The sequence below is a fragment of the Cornus florida genome, unplaced genomic scaffold (genome assembly GCF_030987335.1).
Source record: "Cornus florida cultivar Cherokee Brave unplaced genomic scaffold, ASM3098733v1 CherokeeBrave_3.0.0_Hap2_Chr06, whole genome shotgun sequence".
In the NCBI taxonomy this organism is placed as follows: domain Eukaryota; kingdom Viridiplantae; phylum Streptophyta; class Magnoliopsida; order Cornales; family Cornaceae; genus Cornus; species Cornus florida.
Window position 1 is genome coordinate 85,723,154 of NW_026775576.1, and position 24,649 is coordinate 85,747,802.

Genomic DNA, 24,649 nt, shown 5'->3' on the forward strand with positions numbered 1-24,649 from the left:
AAAATTGATATTTTTTACTAGTAGTAGTTAGGTAGTATTAATTTTTTCACTCCTTTCTTTCTCTTAAAATTGGACGGATTGAAAAACATAACCCTTCTTCCTTTCTCCCTTCGGTTCAACAAAACATGAAAATGTTCGCGCATTACTAAATATATTATTTTTCAATTTATTTTTATTACCCAAAAAGTCCAACAAGTAGGGTAGGGAAAAGGTTGGCCAAGCCCGACTACAGGTCCGTTCGTTTCATATTGGGCCGGGTTACACCGATGACTCGCACGTATTTAAAGTCCAGCGTGGGAGGGAAAGAAGGAGCATTGCCATCAGTTTGAATCACTACAGTATACAACTGCATCTTCTAGGGTTAACTTTATGAGTCCAATCTTGCCCTAACATGTAAATCTCTCTTTATATATATATATATATATATATATCGGTCTACTCTTTGCTCTCCTGGAAATGAATGAGGAGAATGTGGCTGTTGGAGGACTTTCTGCGGAACAAAGGGCTCGAATTTCACAGAAGTTCAGAGCTGCAAAGGCCCTTCTTGCACGCAAGAGACCTCGCGAAATCGTCAATACTTCACGTCAATCTCCTCAAAAGTAAGTTTTCCAGTTCGCATTTCCTTTACCAAAATACAACAATCCGTTTGGTTTCCCAGAAAATGAATGAAAGGAAATGAGAAATATGTTTTGAATTTCATGTCATTTTAATGTTTGGGTTCCACCCCCAAAAAAAAAAAAAAAAATTAAACTCAGTGAAGTTGTTTAACGGGAATAAAGTTGAGTGCTGTATTTTGTTCCACATGGTTCGGAAAAATGGAAAACTCAATAATTTTTCTCAAATAATTATATAATTCCCACATTATCCTAGCAGTCAAACAGATAAATTTGGTGTAAAATATAAAAAAGTGCATGTTGGATTAAAGCTTCGTATAAGAGTTTGGTGTAAACATGTGGGACATTTATAGTTTATCAGGTAAAATAAGAGAGGATGTGAACTCTGATATGTGTCTGTATTTTGGTAATCTATTTTCTAGAAATGGAGAGGCCGACAGGGTTGAAGCTCTGGATCAGATCTCTGGTACAAAAAGGATTCCTCTTTCAGAGATACCGATGAATACACCTCTAACTTCTGTTAAGGCGTTGAAGATAATAGATGGTGAACGTAACAATAGATTGTGTTCTGGAGGCACGTGTGCCGATAAGTTCGATGTTAGTTTTCCTGCCCGGACAATGGAGGTGGCTATGCAGAAAGGGACAGCTCTAAATTCATTTAGAACTCCAATGAAGCAATTAGAGTGTAGCGGCAATTCATGCTCCTATGGCATATCTGCTAATAGGACAGAACCAATTGATGGTAGTTTGAGTGAAAGGGATATGGGTGTTCCCATGGAGGAAAAGTTTCAGTCTAATTATTGCATCACTCCAATGAGATTGGTGGATAATTATAGTTTAAATGAGTCTTTCACACCTTGCAGTGGGTTGGATGAGGATATTGATGAGTCCATCTTCAAAGCAATTGATGATCTATGCGAGCAGAAGTCAATGGTGAAATCTGAGAGTGACGGGTATACCAGTAACTCTTCAATTGTCAGTCAATCTGTTGCAAAGAGTAGTTGTAAGGATATCGCCGAGAAGGATTCTGATTTTTTGTTGGAGTTATTAAAAACTGATTGCAATTTGGATTCAAGTGATGATCAAGAATGTGGAGCAGCAGGATCAAGAACATCAGAGGTTAGCCAAAGTGGGAGCATGCCTGAGGAGTATGCAACTTATATGAAGTCTCTAAATGACAGGCAGCGGGAAGCAGCTTGTTGTGACATTTCAGTCCCTTTAATGATTGTTGCTGGACCAGGAAGTGGAAAGGTCTGTATTCGATCACCTTACTGTTATTGTTCAAGTTACCAAGTTTACATTCTCCTTCCATCCCCGCAGGGGTAGAGAACCCGTCACACATTGGTTATAGCCATTTCTTTTACTTGTCTCTTTGACAGACTTCTACGATGGTTGGACGCATTTTGATGCTGCTCAATGAGGTATTGCTATGTATTTGCTTGACTATACGGTACATGCTTAAATTTGTTTGTGAAATGGTCATTGGGTTTTTCTAAGTGATTGGTCTTGTATTGTTTCTTTGTACTCGATTCTTGTTTTGTTTTTCATTTTTTGCAAAAAGTTTCCCCACTTTCATCAGCTGAGCTATTTTTCTAGGGCATTGGTCCATCCCACATTCTGGCCATGACTTTCACCACAGCGGCTGCTGCTGAAATGAGAGATCGAATTGGAGCGGTGGCTGGGAAAGCAACTGCAAAAGAGCTTACAATTAGCACGTTCCACTCATTTTCCTTGCAACTCTGTCGTTCACATGCCGAGAAGTATGTGTAATTTGAGTTGACCTGGAAATATCAAATTTTGTGTTTAGTTTTTTCTTGTTTTTCACGACATAATCTAAACTTCAATTAACTGAAATTATTGGAAGAAGCATTTTCTCCTGGAGTTTTAATCTTTATAGATGAACTTTAAAATGACATAAATAATAATAATAATAATAATAATAATAATAATAATAATAATAATGACAACATTGAATTGACTTGTGTGTATTGGGGCTTTTCAAAAGGTCAACTTTTTGCTACAAGTTCTGACAGAATCTTGATGTAAACAATTTAAAATATTTCTCCTAATTAATATGTGACTTGCTTATTTGTTGAATCAACTGTTGCTTTGGAGCTGCTTGCTGCGTGGTGCAATCAAAGCCTATATGCAAAAGTTATTCTTCTTATCTACATTGAAGAATGATCCATAAATATGATTGAATGCATAGAATTGGGCCTAGATTTTCCAAAAGTTACTGGGAGTTAAGAGACCTTTATTGTTAGAATGTGAAGTGTATTGCCGCGACTGAGAGTTGATGTTGTTAATCTTATTTGTTCTGTCTCTTGGAGGAATTTTGAAGCAGAACTTGTTACATAGTTCTTATGGTAATTGAGGACAGGGTTAGTTAGTCGTCTCACAATGGAGAACTCAAGCAGATTCTTGGTGGCTCTTGCCAATTCTTTTAGCTCTAACGGTTCATTGATATGAGGCTTGATTGATTGGACTCCTTTGTAAGTTGTTGTGGAATACTTTGGCATATCTTTGAGACATGATTCTTTTTGATAGATCATACAGTTCACAAAAAATACCATATCTTCAAGACATGAATTAATGACCAATTGGCCACTGGCAGACGTTTGGATAATGACAGTTTTTGGAACGCAGGTTTCAAAGGATAGATTCGTACAGCAGTGTCATTTGACCTCCTTCAAGTGTATAATGAATATAGAGTTATTAAACTTCCTTTTATTCAGTGGTGGAAGTAAATTAGTGGCATCAATTTCACAGCAATCTAGAACGAAGACTTCTTCTTTTTATTTCAAATGAAGGCAAACAAATGAAAGCATATTTTAAATGCTTTTCTGTAATCTTAAGGTTTAAAAACATCTGAACAGTTTTTTTGAATTAAAATTTTCAATGATCTTCTAGAGACTTTCAGAAATAATATTTTTTTTGTATATATCAAATTCACCAACACAAACTGTATGCAACATCACTGTACATGTTCTATCATATTTGAATAAGACATTGCATCAAGATGAGGGAAAAAAAAATGATGATACCTATTGTTTTTTACATAAAATATTGTGTAATGGCTTATAATTCACGACTATAATGCATAGGTAGGTGTCTCCTTTACTTTTGTTTCTTGAGCCAATGTTCTTCACAATTTCACGATGGCTATGAATTCTTTTTTACGAGTTTTGCATCATTTACATGCTCAAGATTGAGAGTTGTCTTTCTGTTCTCCTGCCTTTCACACACACACAATTAATTCATAGTGCTGGATCTTTGCTAGCAATAACTGTAAAATATGTTAGTCCTCAACTTTCTTGTGAGTAAACATATGCTTAATCCATTACCTCAGAAATGAAAATGAAAAAATGGCTTCTGACGGGAAAAATTGTCCGTGGAAGCATTGAAGATAGCACTTTCATCCTAGCTGCTTTTGTTTCCTTTTTCCTGTCTTTTTGGTTCTTTACGTGTTATCCAACCTTATTTAAGTTGCTCTTAATTCATGTAACTACCTTACTACTTACGTGTTAAACTCATGCAATAGGTTAGATCGTACACCGGAATTCTTGATATATGGGAATGGGCAACAAAGAAGAGCAATCATTGAGGCTGTACGACTATTTGAAAATGGAAAAAACATGCAAATTCATGATGCTTCCAAACTTGGTGAAGAGTCTATTGCCATAAACTCTCCACAATATTTCAAAGAAAAGTCAAAGAAGTGGCAGAAGTTTGTAACTCGGGTAAGTGGTAAGTGATTCGTTTACGTTTATACGATGTGTTGGAAGTGTTGCTATGTTTTTGTGATTGAGAAGTTTAGTTCTATGTAACATCTTCCATTTCAATTAGGATAATGCTAGCCTTCCCACTTACAAGGGGAGGATTAGCATATCCCCACACTAAAAAGACAAATAGCACTATTATTTGATTCTGGAAAACTCATTAGTAAGATATGGATGTAATTTTACAATATCCACTTTCCAATGTTTTTCCATGACGCAAGCATCTAAGATTTCCTCTCATCCCCATCAGTTTCTTGGCTGGAAAATATAGCGTCTTTCACTCTTTTCTTCTTTATATTTCCTGTCATGTTGCATGTCTTCCATGTCTCACATCTTCCATTAAAATCGTCTTTTCGTATATAGTCATTCAAATCCTTAGAATAAATATGCCAGCTGGCAAATCTCTCCAGCGAAAAAGATTTTATACTCTTTGTTGGATAACGGATGTGGTGTTCATAGTGGTTAGGAGGATATTCACTGATTATTTTACCAATTACCATAATATCGCATTTGTTTTGCCTGAATCTAAGGTTGCGAAATCATGCTTATCTCTCTCTGGAATCTATGGTGTTTATGGTTGTCAGAATCTCATGAAATGGAGAAGAATCACCACAATCTTGCCTTTCTCTCATCGGAATCATGGAATTCATGGTCATTGAAAAATCACAGGAAGGTGGTAGCTAGCATTTTGTTGGTTGAAAGTTGTGGTGGGAGAGGGTTTTAGAGGGAGAGAAGAGAGAGTAGAGGCAGTGGTGGTTGTCAGGGGTGGAAATGGTGAAAGAGGCTGATTGAAGAAATAGATAGAAGAGGGAAAGAGAGAAACGAACCCTCTTCAAAAGGGAAAGGCAACATGACCAAAATAACCAATCCTTGAAATATTTCAGTCTAACACCATATATGAGTTCACAAAAATCAGGCCTATTGATTAATGGCAAATGGTGTTACAAGTTAAGAAAGTTCCCCTTGCACGTGGTGTATTTGTTTGCAGAATAGCTGACTTGGGAATTAGCCACGTGCCCATGTTTACATTTTGTGAGACAGAGTAAATTTTGTCAGTCCGACCTTCTTTTACCTTTTGAGTGACTTATTTCATCCTCCATCGCTATAAATTTCTTAGTTGGGTTAGCAACATTACTATAAATGTTTCAGCATGAATGTTGCGCCCATCCATTCATTTTGGGGTTTCCATGCTTTTTCCCAATCATCTATTGAGCCAATTGCTTCAGCATCAAGATGGTTATTTTATCTATTTTTGGCCATTCAAAATTTATCTTGGTCTTTATGTTGAGATTTGTTAGAATTTAGTTTTTTGTATTAGAATTACAAAATTCTAAGGATTTTTCATTGATTGAAACAAATTCTACTTGGTCCATCCTATACTCAGAATTATATTACCCTACCATGCTATTTCGTTGAATTTTCTTCAATTATATTTCTGTGGCTAGTATCTTAAGGGTGCTTTGTAGGTTCTCAAAATTGGACAAACAGTATATATAACCCTATGGCATGATACAAACTCTACTTCATATAGCATAGATATGATGTTTTACTGCTTTTGACAGCTTATTCAATTAGATATTCAAGAATTATTGATGGAAAATATTTTAATTTTCTAATTGTGTCTGTATGTTGTGATCTTAGGGCGTTGAACTTTCTTTTGTGTTTCTATGTATGTGACAATTTTTAATGTGTTAACAAGTGCATAAAGTGGGGGGCTGTGAGCAATGATGGTAATATTTTACATTTTTGAGTATTAGATTTGGTTTCAATGAAGTTAGTTTAATTGAGAAGAACTCAGGTTTTGCTATTCTTGTGTTCTATTTTAAACTCTGAAGTTATGTCATTCAGTGTTTGGTTTACTTATCTATCAACAATTATTGTCAATATAGTTGCAACTTGAACTATATTAGCTTAACATCACACCCCTAGCGTTTCACCATTACTCTAGCCACATTGATACAGCACCTAGGCATTGTTCTTCACTTGACAAGACCTGGGAATCTCATCCGGACTCGCTTGTGCCAACATTCACCCACTTGTACCTTACTTATTATTGTAATGGCCCCTGAATTCAGTTGTGAAGTCCAGAATATTAGCAAGATGACTCATGCTTGATTAGATCAAATCTACTGGATTTATTCATCTCTTTATTTCCTCCTTTTTTCTTTTAAGTTATTGTGTGCTGAAAATTTTAGTATATGAAAGAGGATTGCAGTTAGAATGGTTGTGTCCTGGAAAGTAAGTATCGCTAAGGGAAATTTCTGTCACTATTTCATTGTATGGCAAGTTGATTTATTGATCATTGAGTTCTTCTAGGGCAATGTTGTTCGCTTGATGATTGAGATATTTGAATCATGTGATACTTTCATGGCTTCTGCTGTAGATACTTTCTATCTGGCCTTTCAATGTTACAGATGTACAATATTATGTTGTCTCTTTTAATGATTCCCATGTAAAAATATAAATATTTTAAATTTTGCATTTAGTTAGAAGTTTCTTTCTGTGATATATAAGAAGGGTTGCTTGTTCTTTTTTGCTAGGATAAGGGTATGCAATTCTTAATGTGTTTAGGACATTATGTGAGCCACAGAAGGGGTGGAATTACTGACTAATATGCATAGAAATAGTGGTTCTGAGTATAGGAGTTACTGTTTTTGAATCGAATAAGTAAATCTTAAGAAGTTGGGTTGTCTGTCACCTTGTTTTGGCAGAACAATTGGATGGCCTTGATTGTTGCATGCTGTGATAAACTAAAATCATGATTCTATTTCTTGTTTTCTGTTTCTATGTTAAATTTCTAAGGGTTACCAGAGGACGGTTCATGCCACAGGATGGTTTTTTGTTACTTCTGCATCCTATAGTTTATTAATGCCATCTTTGTACTGCAATTCAATTTTCAGGCTAAAGCTTCTGGAAAGACTCTACAAGATTGTCATGAAACGGGTGATAAAACAGGAGTAAGCAGATGTTAAGCAGTTTAGATATCTTTCTTTTTACTCTTTTCCTCGTGTTTCACTATTCTTACCTTGAACCTGGATCAGGATACAATTCTTCAGCACTATAACGACATATTAAGATCTTGTAATGCTTTGGATTACCATGATCTAATCAGCTGTTCAGTGAAGCTGCTTACTGATTTTCCTGGAGGTTTACATCCTTTGTATAATTTAATCATTTTCTGCAATTTAACTTTTACATGTTTTGATTGTATACTCTCGTTCATTTAAAGTTTATAAGGAGTGCCAGGAGTTGTGGAAAGCAATCGTGATAGATGAGTTTCAAGACACAAGTGCCATGCAATATGGTCTGCTGCGGATTCTTGCATCTCATAAACGCATAACTATTGTTGGTGATGAAGATCAGGTGCGTTTGATTTTTTGGTAAACTTTTGTTTGAAAATTTAAAAATTTCCCTTTTCTCCACTTATTTGACTCATTTTATTATTATTACTATTACCTATTCGAATTCAAAATTTCTATATTTCTTATTGCAGTCAATTTTCAGTTTCAATGGTGCTGACATTTCTGGGTTTGATTCATTTCGTAAAGATTTCTCTGACCACAAGGAGGTTTGTTTTATCTTTAATCCAGCTAATCTTGTCATTCTTATGTTCTTTTGCTCGTGTATGTAAATACCTTTTATTTGTATTCAGATTCGACTGAATAAAAACTATCGGTCCACCCGTTGTATCGTTGAAGCCGCATCATCTCTTATACAAAATAATTTAAGGCGTTGCCAGCGGAAGAGTGTTCTCACTGATAATTCTTGCGGATCTAAGGTAAAATCTTTAAATAAAAAGTTAAAGACTTGTTGGAGCTGTCAACTGATTCTGCATACTTTAAATCATGTGCTCAGATAATTGTCAAGGAATGTTATAATCAGGATGCACAGTGTGGATTTGTCGTGGATAAGATTTTAGAATTTACTTCTGAGGGTTCATCTGCCAAGTGCTCTTTTGGCAATATTGCTGTTCTTTACCGGAGGCAGGTCAAGCCTATCCTTTCACACTTAGGTGTACTTGAGACTACTCATATGATTTTTGCTGAATAGTTTATGGCTTCATTTTTCATCTAGGTATCTGGGAAAGTGTTCCAAACAGCCTTCCGTGATAGGAAAATACCATTCAACATTCATGGTGTGGCCTTCTATAGGAAAAAGGTTGCTGACATCCTGTTTTCAGTTTATGAAAATCTTCTTCTCTGACATCCATGGATTTTGACTTTCACTGGTTATATATGTAATATGTTCCAATGTCTCAGTTTCTTTAACTTAGTTTGATCATCATAACGTGAACAAGAACAATGATAGATGTTAGTATTTTCTTTGAATATTTATATATATTTTATAATTTTTTATCTCACTATTGCAGTTCATTTGGTGGCTTTGCTGGTTCGTCCCATTGTTATAATTTTTTTAGCTCAGTAGTATGGCTAGATTCTATATTTCTATTTACTTCCTTAAACTGGAATGTGCAATTTTTAATTTCTGAACATGTTCTTTTTGCATGTGGTTAACTTCTTGTTCTGTGTGAAGTTCATAAATCAAATAAAACTGGAACTTCTTTGGATATAATTTTGGTTGACGTGAGGTTAATATGCATTTAAGTTGAAGGATATTCTTTAGGAAGATACATATATCATTTTTGTTGTTAAGAGATGAAGGAGAAGACTGCTTTCAAGTGCCACTATCCATATGCATTTAAAATTTACATATTGTTCTAAATTAATCATTACAGTGGAGTTGCCTGGTTCAAAGGAAAAAAATATTTGAGCATCGGTGTCACTGACACAAGTTTGTGCCTCAGAGCAGCCACTTTTGAAACACTAAATTTTGGGTTTGTCTTGAGTCCTCCCTTCTTAGAACCCTGCTGTGGCAGGACCAGAACTGGGTAATGTCTCCTTCTAAATTCATCATTAAAAAGAGAAAATCTGAGATAATGTGAGGATATCTATTTCCCACAGCTTGTTCAGAAAAGCACACACAATGGGGAACATGTCAGTCTTCCTCACTGGCATGATTATTGCTCTTCACTGGAATGATCAAATAATCTGAATTGGTTTTTTCTTATTTATCTTCTATAGGTGTTCTTTCCACCGTCTCATGAATGTTCTCAAAATCTATTTTATCCATTTTTGTTTTACCATACATCCATCTCAATATTCACATTTTTGGCCATATATTTTATAAAATGTTGCATTTGTCCCATATTTTTTTATAGTTAACTGTTTGTTTTATTAATTTATTACTGGACTTACCATTGCAATTTTTTGCTTACACATACATACAAACAAACAAAGCATGATCCAATATTGACTAAGCAGTATATTATAACAGGTAGTCAGAGCCATTGTTTCCATGCTTAGAACAACATTGCCCCATTGTGATGATGGACCATTTCGTCAAGTATTCAAGGCTTTACTACCCTTTGAAAAAGAGGAAAAGAAGAAGGTATAAGAATTGTTTATATTTCTCTAGCTCATTTTTCTTCTTCTTTATAAGTTTTTTCAAGCATCTGCACACTTATTATCATTCTTTCTTTTGTAAGGATACTTGCAAAGCATGGTAATTTCTCACTGATTTCTCAAGTTTTTCGTAACCTTTTTTTCTTCCTATTTGCAGGTAATTGAACATATTGATAAAATTTCGACTATACGGAAATGCAGCTATATATCAGCTGCACAGGACATTTTCAGTGCAAAGGTCTCTGGTACCTTTAAGAGGTTCGTTCAAACATTTTCAATGCAGGAACGTTGCTTCACCATACACTGCATTCCTAATAATTGTAAAAGTTTGTCAGCTGAACTGTGCGTGCCTCGTGCTTTTTCTGTTGGATAATGATTCATGTTCTTAATTACTGTAGTTTGTTCTGGTATGCTAACTGATCAACTGAATCTCCTGGTTTGCATCTATCACATTCTTTTAAAACAGCTATATCTTGTATTATTCTTTGAATTATGTTCATTAGTGCTGTTATTGGATGGTTGCCTGTAGTGAGACTATTGAAGGTGTTCTTTTAGTTTCACCTTCATTTTGGCATTTGAATCGAGAAGAAAGAAAGTAGAATAAAAGAACTTCTCAGAAGCTCTAAAATGAAAGAACTCAAGATTGTGCCGGATTTCATTATAAAATACATTCAAGAATTTGTGTAGGGGCTTGGTAGGATTACAAATGTGATGCTCTAGTTGCAATATGAAATGATTCATAATTCCTAACCAAACTATTCCTGGTTGATACTGGCAATGAGGAGGAATACCAATAAATAGGGGTGCACTAGATTCAATTCGGTCTGATTCTGGAATTGACCAAAACCACAAACTGATCTCAACGGTTTAAGCAATATTAGAACTGCTCCGAAGCTTAGAAGTTAGACCCGGCCCGACCCGTAGATGATTGGTCCACGGTTTTGGATATTCTTAATTATATATATAATACACATTTATATATATTCATAATAATCAAATGAAAAACCAAAATCTGAAAAGTATAAACTTGTGTGATGATCTTAATTATTGTGGTGTGTATGGTAAGATATATTTTCTACCAATAAAAATCAAACATGTGTTGTATAATGTATGTGTATAAATTTAATCATCACTAACGGATTGGTTTGGTTTGGTTCGGTCTTCTTTGACCCACATCGGAACCGAACTGTTATCAATTTCTTTAATCTTTAGTAATGGAACACACCATTCCATCATAGAATCGAACCAAACTGTGCGGTGCAGTTTGGTTTGGTCCGGTTTACTGGTTCTAGTGGTTTTTTGTACACTCCTAGGTCTGCTGGGGCAGCAAAAAAATTGTCATTGTCATGTCTGATCAAAATTTTCCCATGATAATTGATTGCCGTTGCTGGTTTCTCTAGGTGTGTGGTGAATGGTGAGTCAAGGCTGCTCTCTTATCACAACTATTTTGCTCTCTTTCTGTAATTGGAAGTGATACATATTTTGAGAAAAAAAATATTCATGATTTCCACCACTGCCTTCATCCATATGTAGGTGCTTGAAAATATTAATGAAATGGTAATGCTGGAAATTGAGGGGCTGAAAGCCCTACTCTGCTAAATGTATTTCAATTAGAAGTCGTTTTGCCTGTGGAATTATGTTGTTCTGTAAAGTATGAGAGGGTAGCCTAGATATGTAAAGTTTTTATATATGTGTATAAGTTCTTGCGTAAAACAAATTGTTGTACCACCGATAGTACATTGGTAGATAAGAATATTGGTGTGGCCTTTGCATAATTTTACTTTTGCTTGTATAGTTTCACTGGTGGAGCATGTTGGCTCACTTAAGTATGTACTTACTCCGATAATTGATTACAGGAGCCAACTTACTCAAGGACGCAAGGTGTTGTCTACACTAGACATGATATCAAAACTTGTTCGCAGGGTAACTATATTTATTTTGTTTTGTTGTATAATTTCCAAGGTGTTGATGTTCCATATGGTGGGAATAAATGAAACAAGCTTCTTTTTATGGTAACTTCTCATACGACAAGGTCGGTGAGAGAGAGAGAGAGAGAGCGAGAGAGAGAGAGAGAGAGAGAGAGAGAGAGATTTTAATGCAATATTAACAGAGGTCATCTTTCTTGCTACTGCATACAGGAACAATCAATTTCAGCTGTCATAACTTCTGTGGCGAACATGATACCTCAGGTTGGTTTTGTTTTTCACCAGACTACAAGAAAATGGTATATGAATTTTAGACAGTTCCGTAAATAGATTTGGTTGAAGTTGCTTATTTCTGTCTGTATGACATTAACACAAGTACGCTACAATTCCATTAACACAATTATCCTAATGTACATGTATATATTTATTTATATTAAATATATATAGATATATAGATACATGGAGCATACCTGGCCAGTTAGTTCCATCAGTTCAAAATAGCTGCAGCAGGTTGGGCTTGTATAGGAATACAACTTGCTTGGACACAGATTAGATGCTTACCATATGTTTCCATATGATGAAATTGAGTTTTGAAATCTTAAACATGTTATGATTATTGTTGTGACAAACAGTCGCGAACCAAGAAATAATCACGAAACACGACAAAAAAAGCACCAAATAAGGCATAGAATTTACGTGGTTTGACACAATTTGTGCCTACGTCTACGGTGAAGATCCGGTGAAAGAATTCACTATGTGATAATCAGGAGATTACAAGTTTCAGCCCCCAAACCCTAGCTCTCGCTCACTCTCTTTAGTGCAATTTTCAGTGTTCGCTCTAATCCCACTCCAAACCCTAAGCGCCCTTAGACACAGGCTGCAAGAGAGTACTAAACAGGGTCCATGGACCTCCAAGCGAAAACAGTCATATTTTTTTATCAAACGGGTCACAATGTGACCTGGTCCGAAACAAAATTCGAGCCACAACATCACAATTCTTGTAATGGATGCCCCAATATGATAAAAACGAATTTTCGATTCTGAACTTGTAAATAACGTGGGCTTGACTTGGTCTGTACACTCTATAAGAAGCATATGCACCTTTTTTAAAACAATGAGAGTTTTTATGGGAACTTCTAAAAACTTGAGGTATTGTGAAATTTGAATTAGGAGAATAGGGTTTCTATAGACGGTGAATCTTTACAAGTGGTATCTCATACAGTGATCCCATATAAGATATTAACCATGACTCTTTGTAAACAGTATTCTCATAGTAACGCTGAGCCTCATCATAAAATTTGGGTTCTATATGTTTCTATAAACAAATTAATGATTTGACATTTATGTATTGCAATTTGTAGAAATACCTTCTTGAACAACGGGCAGTTCTTGATGCTGATGGTGGGAAACTGCTAAACGAAGACAATGACGTCAGACCTGTAAGTTGTACTACATAGCTATTTTCTGTAGTGACTGAGCATGTGTTTAGGAAAAAATTATAACAGTAAACTACATAGCTATTATCTGTATCAATGTTAAAGCAGAACTGTATTATTTTCTACCTATCTTTACTATCTTTTATATCTAGTTGTTTTAGCTATCGATTTATTGCAATGATCAATTGTGACTGAGCATGTGTTTAAATTCTAGAGATGAGATCTTCTAGCTCAAAATTTCCTTAATAAAAGCTGGAACTGGTGGATCAACTTAAGAGTTATATGTTCTATGTTCATAATCTGACTTACATCCAAAGTGTCTGGTATTGCCTTAAATTGCCATTATGCATTTGTCACAAAACAGCCCCGGGGGTAATATCAACTATTTGACGTCCATCCGATGCATCTGCTTTGGTTATTTACACATTCCCCATTTTCTTTTCATATGATGTTGCCTGCTATACCTGCTGTTGTAGCCCTATTGGTCCTCAAATTATTTTCAGATCACCTTCATTATAGAAACTTGCTAGGTTTCGGCTTCCCAGATTTAATTTTTAACCTTGAGATTCAACGCAATTGATTAAAAGACAATATGTGGTTAAGTGAAGGGTCATAATTAGTATTTATTTACTCATCCATTTGTTTACGCATTTTAAGATTTCATCAAAGACATAGTGTCTTTTATGGAGTTTGTACACAATGTCATTAATATTCACCCAAAATTTGCACATTGTTTTGAGCATTGATGAAATTTTTTAAGTGGTCTATTAATCTCTCAGCAGTCCCAATAACATTTTCCAAAACAGTGTTGTAGTGTTGAGACAAACATTATCGTGAAGATTTGGATTATAAATGCATGTTAACGAGGACGATATAAATCATTGGTTGCATATGCATTTGATTATTTATTTATTTTTTATAAGTACATTTGCATTCCAAGGAAAAGAAATGCTGCTTGTTGCAACTCAGTATCACTGAAGGACACTAACTAAGATGTCTACAAGAAAGGCATTTCATTGATTCTGCCCTTAGCAGCTGAAATGCAAAATGAATGAGGAAGGTTGTTTGTGAATATAATTCTTTCAAGTTGGGCTTTCAAATTTGGTCTTCATCTCACCGCCGGGGGGGGTGGGGGGGGGGGGGGGGGGGGGGGGGGGGTGGTGGGGGCGGGGAGATAGAAATTATAGAATTATTGATTACGCTTGATAATAGGCCTTTTGGTGATGGATTTTGTGTAGAAGAGGTGGTAGATTCTTCTGTTGATACGTATTACTCACGGTCAATGTTTTACTTTATATAGCTGCAAATTGCTTCAGAAAATTTACTTTAAAAAAAAAAAAAACATAATTCATTTTTAATTGAAAGTATTTTCCCCCAAGTATTTATTTTTTATGTTTTCTTTTTCAATTCACTATCTAATTCGTATAAATAAGACTTGCAAGATTAACATGCAAGATTTGTTTCCATTCATGGAGGCAAAAGAGAAGAAATGTCTGCAATGTATTTTTATTTCTTAAACTCAGAAAGGTTGTGCAAAGAGAGATGATTGTGTGATATGTTGGAATTCGTTACTTCATCATGCAGGTCCTCGAGTATCTGTTGGACGATGTCTCTGACTTTTTATCAACACAGTATATTGCGATAGAAGTAGAGAGCGCTCTTATAGCAGAAGATACTGGTTGTCTTAATATGCTTAAAGCTTTTATTGATTATATTTCTGGACGGGAGAGAGAAAATTTTCTTTCGAGGAGGCATGACAATAAAGATTCTGTCACCCTTACCACCATTCATCAGGTTTTCCTCTCGCTCAAACAGCTTCTGTCTATTTTTCCTCAAAGTTCTTTTTTCTTGTCAATAAAGACGTTTGATTATGTCACTAATTTTCCTTTTCTTTCACTTTTTCGTTTCCCTAATATTCCTTCCCGTGCAGTCGAAAGGCTTAGAATGGGACACTGTTTTCATAGTGAAGGTACTTGCCTGTTCTCCTTCACTTTTTTATGCCTGTCATTTTGTTAACTACTCTTTAAATATAAACATTTCTTATAGGTTTGAAGCCAAGAACAATATATTGCATCAAAATAGTGGTTGACCTCATTGATCATCATCGTCATTCTTGCCTTTATCCCATCCAAATGAGGTCGGCCACATGGATTCTCTTTTTCTAATCTTTTCTAGGGCATATCTCCTACTATATTTAATTTTTTAAAATAATTTCTTAATCACTTCATTTCATGTTAGTTTTGGTCGACCTCTTAGCAACCATGATCTGTACATTGGAATAAATCATTGACTTGACTTTCAATCTCCTTTTTCAAGTGGGATATCATGTTTATTGACAAAATTTAATTTTTGTGCTGTTCCTGTATGTGTGTGCATAGACCCTTGTATGTGAGAGTTGATATGCATTGTTAATTTGTGTGAGATATGACTTACATTGTTTAGCCCACCCTTCATAATTTTTAGGGCAGGTGATTTTCCAACATGGGTTCTAAGCTTTGGTTTTGGGAGAATTTGGGTTCAATTCCAAACATTTGTATATGTTTACCTATTCTGATTTTGCATTCTATTTTGTCATTCTGTCTCTTCAAGAGTAAAGAGGTCACATGTAAGGTAGGTTACAAGCTTTGACATACATTGATACAGATGCGAGGACATATACATTGTTTAGGTAATTTCTTTACAGCTTGAGACTTTAGGTTAAGTGGTTAAATAACATAATCAATTTTGCGTTTTGAAATGAATTGTTTTATAAAAGCAAGGATTAGAACTCTCTCTTCACAGGTTGCAAGTTGTTGAGCTGCACACCAGATTGGCAATTCGGTATTAGGATAACATGAGGTAGTTTGATGGATATGATTGGAAAATCACTTGTGATGCTGAGCTTGAATTGTAGTGGTAAAGGATTGATAATGATGAGAGGGATGCAACATTTTGATATTACTTAATTCTTTTCCTTGTTAATCATGATTACTTTGTTTTTTCCGTAGGCTCACGAGCATTCAAGACCCCTGTATTATGCATATAGCTCATATAACCCCCTATAGGTTCTCAAAACCCCGTAACTTTATTGTAGGGGCAAATAAGGACCTCCCATCAATTGGCCGTTAATGGGGTGATAAAAATACTAAAATGCCCTTCCTACAATTGTAAATAAATAAAAAATAAAAAATCAGTTAATGTAAAATTACTATTATATCCTTTATTTTTGAGATTTATATACAAAAGGGAAGGGCGTTTTGGGAATCAATAAAGGGTAATTTTGGTATTTATTAAATTTAACCAGTCATGAGCCAGGCACATGTTTTTTTTTAACGGTAACAGCCGAAAAGTCCTTTACAACATTTTTAAATTCTTGAGGGAGTTATATACCCAAAGTAAAAGAGAGGGTGTTATTTGCTCAAAAAGTAATCATTAGGGATGTTTTAGATACTTAGCACTTTTCCTTATGCATGAAGTCATTCTTTACAGGCGAATGAATCTGAGATTCCCTTGTTGCATGAATTCAATGGTGTAACTAAGGACAATAATACCTTGATTGAGGTAAATATGTTAGCACTTAAATATTTCTCATATCCTTCTTTCTTATGATCTTTTGTTTAGCTATCAACTGCTGATACTCATTGAAAATATTAGGAGGAGCGTCGCTTATTATATGTTGCAATGACTCGTGCTCGGAAGAAACTGTACATTCTTTATGTTCTTATGGATTCGAGTTGGCAGGTTAATTCTACTTAACAATCTTTGGTACTTTATTTTTTTTTATTTCCTTATTGTTTGATTTTTAGCAGTAGTTTCTTACAGATGCTCCAACCTTCACGCTTTCTAAAAGAAATCCCGGATCACCTTCGAGAGGGCCAGGTATGTTTTGCTTTTGTTAACAACCATCTACTCCAAAAGCTTAAACTGTTAGAGAGGGTGTAACTTAAATATAGAAATCCTTCAACATGTCCCCTTACGTGTGGCCTTCTTTTGGTCCAACACGTGTTTTTCAATTTTTTTAATTAGGGTGACGGGGAGGTTTGAACTCGAGACCTTTGGCTCTGATACCATGTTAACAACCATCTACTCCAAAAGCTTATGCTGTTAAAGACGGTGTAACTTAAATATAATCCTTCAACAACTTTTAACTGTCACTTTTCTGTAGGAAATATAACAGTCTAGTTCTTTTGGAGTTTGGGATATTATATTTTTTTTTGGTAATTGCTTGAATATTATAGTTACTTCTTACTCATATCATTGTCATACATATCTTCTTGCAAAACCTTATCACACGGACTGGAAGTCCATTACATGAATCCTATTTTGCCATTTTGTTATCTTGGGTCATGATTTTAGTGAAGTCACATGCCATCATGCATTTCCTCACCATATTGTCCCACATTAATATTTGTATTTTGTCTCCCCTAGCATTACCATCATTGTGGATAATGCCACTTATAGGTGTGTTATGTGTGTATAGGGTCCTGGCTAGGGTGAAAATCATGGTTATCTTTGCAAAGGTGCAATCGAACTAATGGTGATTAGGAAAAATCCAGGGAAATCTCATGATTATTGCCCCTCTTTCCTTTTTCATGAGATTGAGAAATGAGGTGAGGGAGTCCCTGTATCTATAGGAGTCCAAGCATGAAGGGAAAGTGAAAGTTGGTGATAGCTGAAACACATATCATAACACCTAGCTAGATGATGCCAGTGATACAATGAAGAATACACAGGGAGATGGAGAATGCGTCAAGTGCATTATGTGCAAAGATATAGATTGGGATAGCACCTTGTTGAACCAAACCCATTCGAACTGATAACACTGTCTAAATCGAACCAATTTGAACTGTAGAATTAAGGTTTGGATTGGTTCGGTTTAACGGTTTAACCTTAGATGAAGTCAAACTCAAAACAATCCAGCCATACCAGTCTGTGTTTGTGTGTATTTGTGAATAGAAAACAGAGAAGAGACGAACAAAGACAGAAGAAAACTGTAGAAAACTCACTGGAAATGGTGAGGACAATGATGAAAATGCTAGAGGGAGTTGCACGACATTATCGGCTGAAACCGATTTGTGTTAATCAACGAAGAGAGTTGCGTAGAGAGTTGGTTAATCAACAAACCCCAGTGGCTAACCTCCGTTCAACCATAGAAGGCTAATTAAGAAATTCCCAAAGCTAACCGTAGCAGTGGCGTTTGTAAATAAAAAAATAAAAAATCCTTCCCATCGTTCGTAACAGTGGCAAGCTAATTAAGAAATTCGCAAAGCAGTAGCATTTGAAACAAAATAAAAAATCCTTCCCTTCGTTACATACGTAATCAGTAAGTCCTGGTTTTTTTAGTTTCCTCCCATACTTCATCCATTCTAATGATAAATTATGTAACAAAAAATTATGAAACACACTACAATCAGAAGTGTTGAACTGTGGTAGCAAAGGGAAGGAATTTTTTTTATTTTTTATTTTAAACGCTATTGCTTTGCGAATTTCTTAATTAGCTTGCCACTGTTGCGAACGATAGGAAGGATATATATATATTTTTTTCAAACACCACTGCTTTGCGATTTTCTTAATTAGCTTGGCCCTGTTGCGAACGATAGGAAGGATTTTTTTTCAAAAGCCACTGCTTTGCAAATTTCTTAATTAGCCTTCTATGGTTCAACGGCTGTTAGCTACAGGGACACGTTTTTTTCCCAGGAAGGAACAGCAAGTAGTGAGACGAAAAGCCTAGCCAAATTGGTTTAGTTTAGTTTCTTTTAATCACATGTCTAGTTTTGTCATTTCCCGTTAATAATATATAATGGTAATAGAAAAAAAGAATAAGTTTATTAAAATATGAATAAGAAAAGCTGATTAATTAATTGCTGAGATCCTAAGGTTGGGATTAAAAGTGAGTATACTACTCCCTACTCACCAGGGAGCAGTTGAACACCACCGCATATATAATATAATAGCAGCGTTTAGGTTTTGATTGGTTTTTCTGGGCGATAATCCGTGACTGAATTGATCTCCATGGTTTTTCGTAATTCTGAAACCAAACAAAACCGATTGCCTTGTGGAACCGAAGCAAATAGCAAATGTGCTCACTAAACACTGCTAACTTTATAGCAGTTCAATGAATTACATGTCCCTAACTCCCAGCTGTTGCTTGAATGGTGCTTATAAAAACAGGAGACAAGATAGTGTTTCAAGACAGGAAAGGATAATTAGTAGGAGACCAAATGAGAGTCATGCCAGATAATGTTGCTTGCATGAAAGTTAGTGCCAGTTAATTAATTTTTACACTGAAGTGTGAAGAAATAGAATTACACAATTAATTTGTTGAAAATTGTTTCTAAGAGGACATCACATGGGCTCACATCATTTAGAAATAACTAATTATAACCTTTATTTTTCATCCATTTTTCCGTAATGAGTTTTTAGTTTACTTTGCTGCTCAAATCTTTCAATTTTGATTGTTCATATGGTCATATCTGTTCTTGATGAGTGATTGTTGTATTCAGGATGATCTAGGTTTAAAAGATTTGCAAACAAAGCACCAACAAATTCCAAATGGAACTGCCAAGTCTACTGGTTGTCTATCAAGGGAAATGGAATCTTCTAAAGCAGACTCAGTACCATATGAGTCTGTCAAAAATCAATATGATGAAGCCTCCAAAGAGACAATGGAATCAATGGAGTCATGTAATGGGAATAATTTCTTAAGAAGGTCCTCCAAATATAAAATGGATGTGTACATTGACTGATAATCTCAGTAGTTTGATATTAATTTAACTATTTTATTTTGACTTCAAATTTTTTTTTCTCTATTACTGTTTTACAGATTCAGTGTCGAGGACCGAGCATGTGTTTCCCATTTGTTCCATCAATGGGCCAAGAAGCCAGCATTTCAAGACCCTAAGAGGTTAATTGACAAGGTGAATTTTTGTTCCTTCATGTTCATTATTTCAAATCCTGGAAACTCTGCTCTAGAGTGGAAATACATTATGGAGAAGAAAGTTTTATCTGCTTGGTTTTTTTTTTTTTTAATTCAAGTCATTTCTTCAGTTATTTCTGTCTCCGCCCAGACAGGAGTATTTTCATACTCTTAAATGCATGGATTATTACTAAAACTAATTAGGGTGAGAATAATTGTTGGCTCTGTGCTCTACTTTTCAGTCTCTTCTATGCAATTCTTCTTTTGTTTCTTCTCATGAACCATGTGCAGACTGGTGTTGAATCATGAAATCCATTTTATTGAACTTAGAAGGCAAACTTTTCTGCATCAGCGACAACCTTGCTTATGTTTGGCTTACCAAAATATAAATGAATGACAATATCACACCTCTTGGAGAATAGCATTTTCCGGCAGCTTGGTTATAAAAAAATTTGTAACTAAAATAATATTTATGAACTAAATTATATATTGACAATATCTTCTCATTATCAATGCCAATTTACATAACTGAGCTATCATTCATCCACTGATCTCCCATTTTATTGCACAATCGATTCTTCACAATAGTTATTGTAGAAACTGCCTTCTACAGTGACAGTCAGAACAGGTTGGATCAATACCTTCTAATTCTGAAAAAAGTCAGTGCTAGTGTGCATATCAAATATATAAATACCTTGTCTTTCATAGCCTCAAAACCATTATTTTGCAATATCACTAATTCCTTCTAATTCTAAAAACTCAGTGGTAGAGTGTATATCAACAATATAAGTTTCAAGGTGATAATTGAAGTTGGCATGTGATAAAAGTGGGACAAAAGATAAAAGGTGTAGGGAAGTTGTATAGTGATTGAAGATTTCATAGGTAGCATAACTCCTTGAGACTGCTACAGCTTGATTAGACTTGGACTGTTGGTTAATAAACTCATTGTAGTTAAAAAAAAAATGTTTATTAGCACTGGGGTTATCAATAATCTCTGACCTTTTCCTTGAAAAATATCCATTCTCTGTTGTCTCTCCCCATCATCGCTCCACCCCCACCCAACCACAGCCAAAAAATAAAATAAAATAAAACCTCTCTGTTCCTTTCTTCCCTGTCTTTTGCTTTATTTTGGTGGATTTCCTGCATTGAGATTTTCCTGTTGTTTTCCTTTATGTCATATTGATGGTGTTTTGTTTAATACTTGAAAAATGAATAGATTTATTTGTGATAATTCTGTGTTTGCGTCCTTACAATGATTGAAGTTTCTTGCTTAAGTGAGAGTTGTACTTTTGCATTTTCTTTTTTTGTGAGGTTTCTTGGACTTCTAGTCTCTATACTAAACCCTCTCTTTACCAGTGGCTTGCCTATTTGTGTTCCATTGAAAATAAGAACTTTTTAGCAAATATGATTTCCTCTTTTCCATGTTGCAACATTCTATGGGGTATTAGTGGTAGTAAATTGTCTTAGGAAGTCCATAAAATATTTACACACCAAGATTTCAGTTGCTGTATTTTGTATTCGTAAACATATTTGTTTCCACGCATTTTTCTTTTCCCCTTTAATTTGACAATCTTACATTCTGTCAGTCACCCATAAATTGCATTCAACATGATGCCTGGGAGTTTTTTGTAACTATTTGATGTTTTATGTATTGTATTTACAAGTTGCATTATATTTACAGGTTGCCTTTGTAATTGATGAACGGCTGAGAGTCAAGAAAAGCACACACAAGGTTGTACAACATATCTTTTTTCTTCTAAGATAACACTTCTCTCCTTTGTGCTCCGTTGTTTGTATCCTTCTCTTACAATCATAGTTTGTCATTGTGTTTCTGGCTTTTTGGCCAGACAGGTTCTTTCCAATAACTCTCAGGTTGCATCCCTTGTGCACACATGGATAAAAAAATTGTCTGGTTTCTGGAATTTGGTGAACTTATGGGAGTCAAAGTAGAGGAAGAAAGAACTCTTAAACGAAAGCACCAGATAATGCTGAGAAATAATATTTTCCCCTTTTCCTTCCAAATCATTTGTTTCTGTGCCTTTGAGATTGTCTCGCATAACTGGATGTAAAATTGGGGAACAACAGGGAAAAAATTCAACTTCAGGCTAGTTGATTTCCTGGGTGGATAAAAACTTGTTTAATGAGGGCATCACTGCAAAGTATAAAAATGTTGAAGCTTACATCAAGTATAATAAAGTGTTTGCTGCAGTTGTCATGATGAATTCTCATGCGCACAAGCATGTCTTTGTATGCAACACTTAAATCTATGTATCTTTAGTATCTTGATCCTATCAAACTGACTCATATAATCTGTCAGGATGTTTTGCGCGCATTGAAGTCCTGTTTGAGGTGTGATGAAGCATTTCACTATGCAGAATATGTAAGTATTTCTACTAAAGTTTTTATTCTAGCCTATTAATTGAAACCTTGTGATGGGAAAAATTCATAAAGAGACCATAGTCATGATGACTGATCATATTGCCATGACTATACTTACAGAATTTACCATACTAGTGCATGCACATGCATAATCACAATTGCTTTTGTTCAAAATTGATTTTATTGTTATTTTTTTTTTATATAAATAGGTCCTGAGGTGGGAGCAAATTCCTGCTGATAAACGAGCTCATTTGATGAAGGAGAAACAGGTATGTTTTGTTACTCTTACCAACATCTGTTCTATCTATGTGGCGTGATGTGGATTCAAATTTTAAGGGACTAAGGGTTTTCATTTGAAAATTATTCGTCACAAAACAATAGCTTGGTATTCTGTTGTTTATTTTTGTCCTTGTTTTTCTTTTGGTAGACTTTTGTGGTTCTATTTAACATTAAGCATATTTTTGATATAAGATGAAGAGCTCTAGAACTGTTGGCACCAAGATGTAGTTTCTAACTTATATGCCTTGATTTTTCACAATTTAAGTTTTCAAACTACTTGGATATCTAAGGTCATATGATTTTTATACCAAGTCTGAAATAAAAGAAAAAAAATATGGGGGATTGTGAGCCTTGTGCTTCACTCCTAAAGGCCATGACGTTTTATAGATATTTGTGCTTCACTGTTTTAATTACCTTCCAGGAACACTTCCAGAAATTAAGGGTTGAGAAGGCAATGGGTTCATCGGCACCTACCTCTAAACAGGTGACTAACATGATTTGGTTTAATTTTTTAAAATTCAGAATTTTTAGCTTTATGATGTACATCTATCTTATTTGAACTTGGCATATTCATGTTTCAAAGTATTGTATTTTACATAATTTTCCCACTATATATTTATTGTTTGTGGCTACATGAACGAACATAATAAATGCTCACGTTTTAACATCAGGAATCTGCTGAGGTTGCATCTCTCACTCCCTGTTTTGCATTTTAGGTTGAATTTTGTAGTGTAAACAGGAGAGATTTCTTTTGCTCTTTAACTCAGTTCCAAGTGTTTTTTTCCTCCTCGTTTTATGTCAGATTGCATATCTGCAGAGCTTGGGATGCACTGTGGTTCCTACGTCGCGCCTCCATGCCTCTCACTTGATTGAGCAATACAAATCAGTATGACGTACTAGAAAAACATTTGAAACCCTATGGGACATTCATTGCAAGAACTGTACAGTTTTTATTTTCTCTATATTACTCCGTATTAATTTTATTCCTTTCCAATATCCTATTTACACAAGTTAGCTTGGAGAAGACGATTAAGAAGATGCAAAAATATTGAAATTGCTAAGGGAATTTATTATTTTGTAAAGGATAATTCATCTTGTAGATTGCCTAAATGATAGGGACCTTTCTTCTAGCTTCAAATATAACAACTACTTTCCTCTTGTTCAAGTTTGAGTAAAATTGATCTACTCTGGCATAAAATCTAATACTCTTGCCTGCTAATGTCACGCTCAATATTTATTTAAAACCCAAGATTGCCCTTAAAAAGTTTGAAAAGGTTATTTATGTCCATAGAGAAACAAATATTTTTTGTTAACAAGCAATAAAAGTACAATGGGTATGATAGTCCTTTTAACATCTTCGGGAGAAAGTGAAAGTCAACATTGACACGAGAGATTAGTGTTATACAAGTGTCAAAAAAAAAAAAAAAAAAAAAAAAAAAATGATTATAGGAACATGAAAGGATTTTAAAGAGAATTTTTGTTGCAAAATATGTTCACTTGGTGAAGGTAAATGCTTCTATCAATGGTCATACGTAAAACATTTGATGCCATCGGATTTATTATGTTGGCCTACATTGATCAAAATTGTAACCTTCTAAGCCTTTTGATATCTTTCCGTTGATTTTTGGCAAAAATTGTGGTCATCCCATATGAAAAATGATCAGTCTCTAACAATTTTGCAGGTGTAGAAAATCCTGATTGTGATTAGTTCTATAATGACTAATAATTCTTCTTCCCTAGAATGGTAGAATAGTTTGATGCTCTGTGATTACAGAAAATCTTATTAGAAGTGTGTTAAAATATTGAACAGTTTATATGTACAGAATGTGCTTTTTTAATTAAAAATGACGCATTAGCAAGAAGAAAAAAATTACATCGAA

At 34.9% G+C, this 24,649-nt stretch overlaps 1 protein-coding gene across 2 annotated transcripts; it reads left to right on the top strand.

Annotated features, from left to right (window-relative positions):
* The first annotated feature begins 329 nt into the window (after window positions 1-329).
* Window positions 330-23,934, top strand: LOC132312526 (ATP-dependent DNA helicase SRS2-like protein At4g25120). Of its 2 annotated transcripts, XM_059810916.1 has the most exons (29): window positions 330-599; window positions 1,037-1,865; window positions 1,994-2,035; window positions 2,211-2,374; window positions 4,156-4,354; window positions 7,294-7,350; window positions 7,435-7,540; window positions 7,623-7,756; window positions 7,887-7,961; window positions 8,046-8,171; window positions 8,249-8,380; window positions 8,468-8,551; window positions 9,728-9,841; window positions 10,013-10,113; window positions 11,712-11,778; window positions 11,994-12,044; window positions 13,142-13,219; window positions 14,801-15,010; window positions 15,147-15,185; window positions 16,685-16,756; window positions 16,850-16,936; window positions 17,018-17,074; window positions 19,699-19,904; window positions 20,019-20,112; window positions 21,793-21,843; window positions 22,429-22,491; window positions 22,700-22,759; window positions 23,191-23,253; window positions 23,572-23,934. In XM_059810916.1, the coding sequence occupies exons 1-29, from the start codon at window positions 457-459 to the stop codon at window positions 23,659-23,661; spliced, it is 3,594 nt and encodes a 1,197-aa protein (XP_059666899.1). In that variant the 5' UTR covers window positions 330-456; the 3' UTR covers window positions 23,662-23,934. The 2 variants fall into 2 exon arrangements, 1 of the variants encoding a protein (XP_059666899.1); XR_009483291.1 differs by lacking the exons at window positions 22,700-22,759; window positions 23,191-23,253; window positions 23,572-23,934 and having other exon boundaries at window positions 19,699-19,879; window positions 22,429-22,493.
* The last annotated feature ends 715 nt before the right edge of the window (window positions 23,935-24,649 follow it).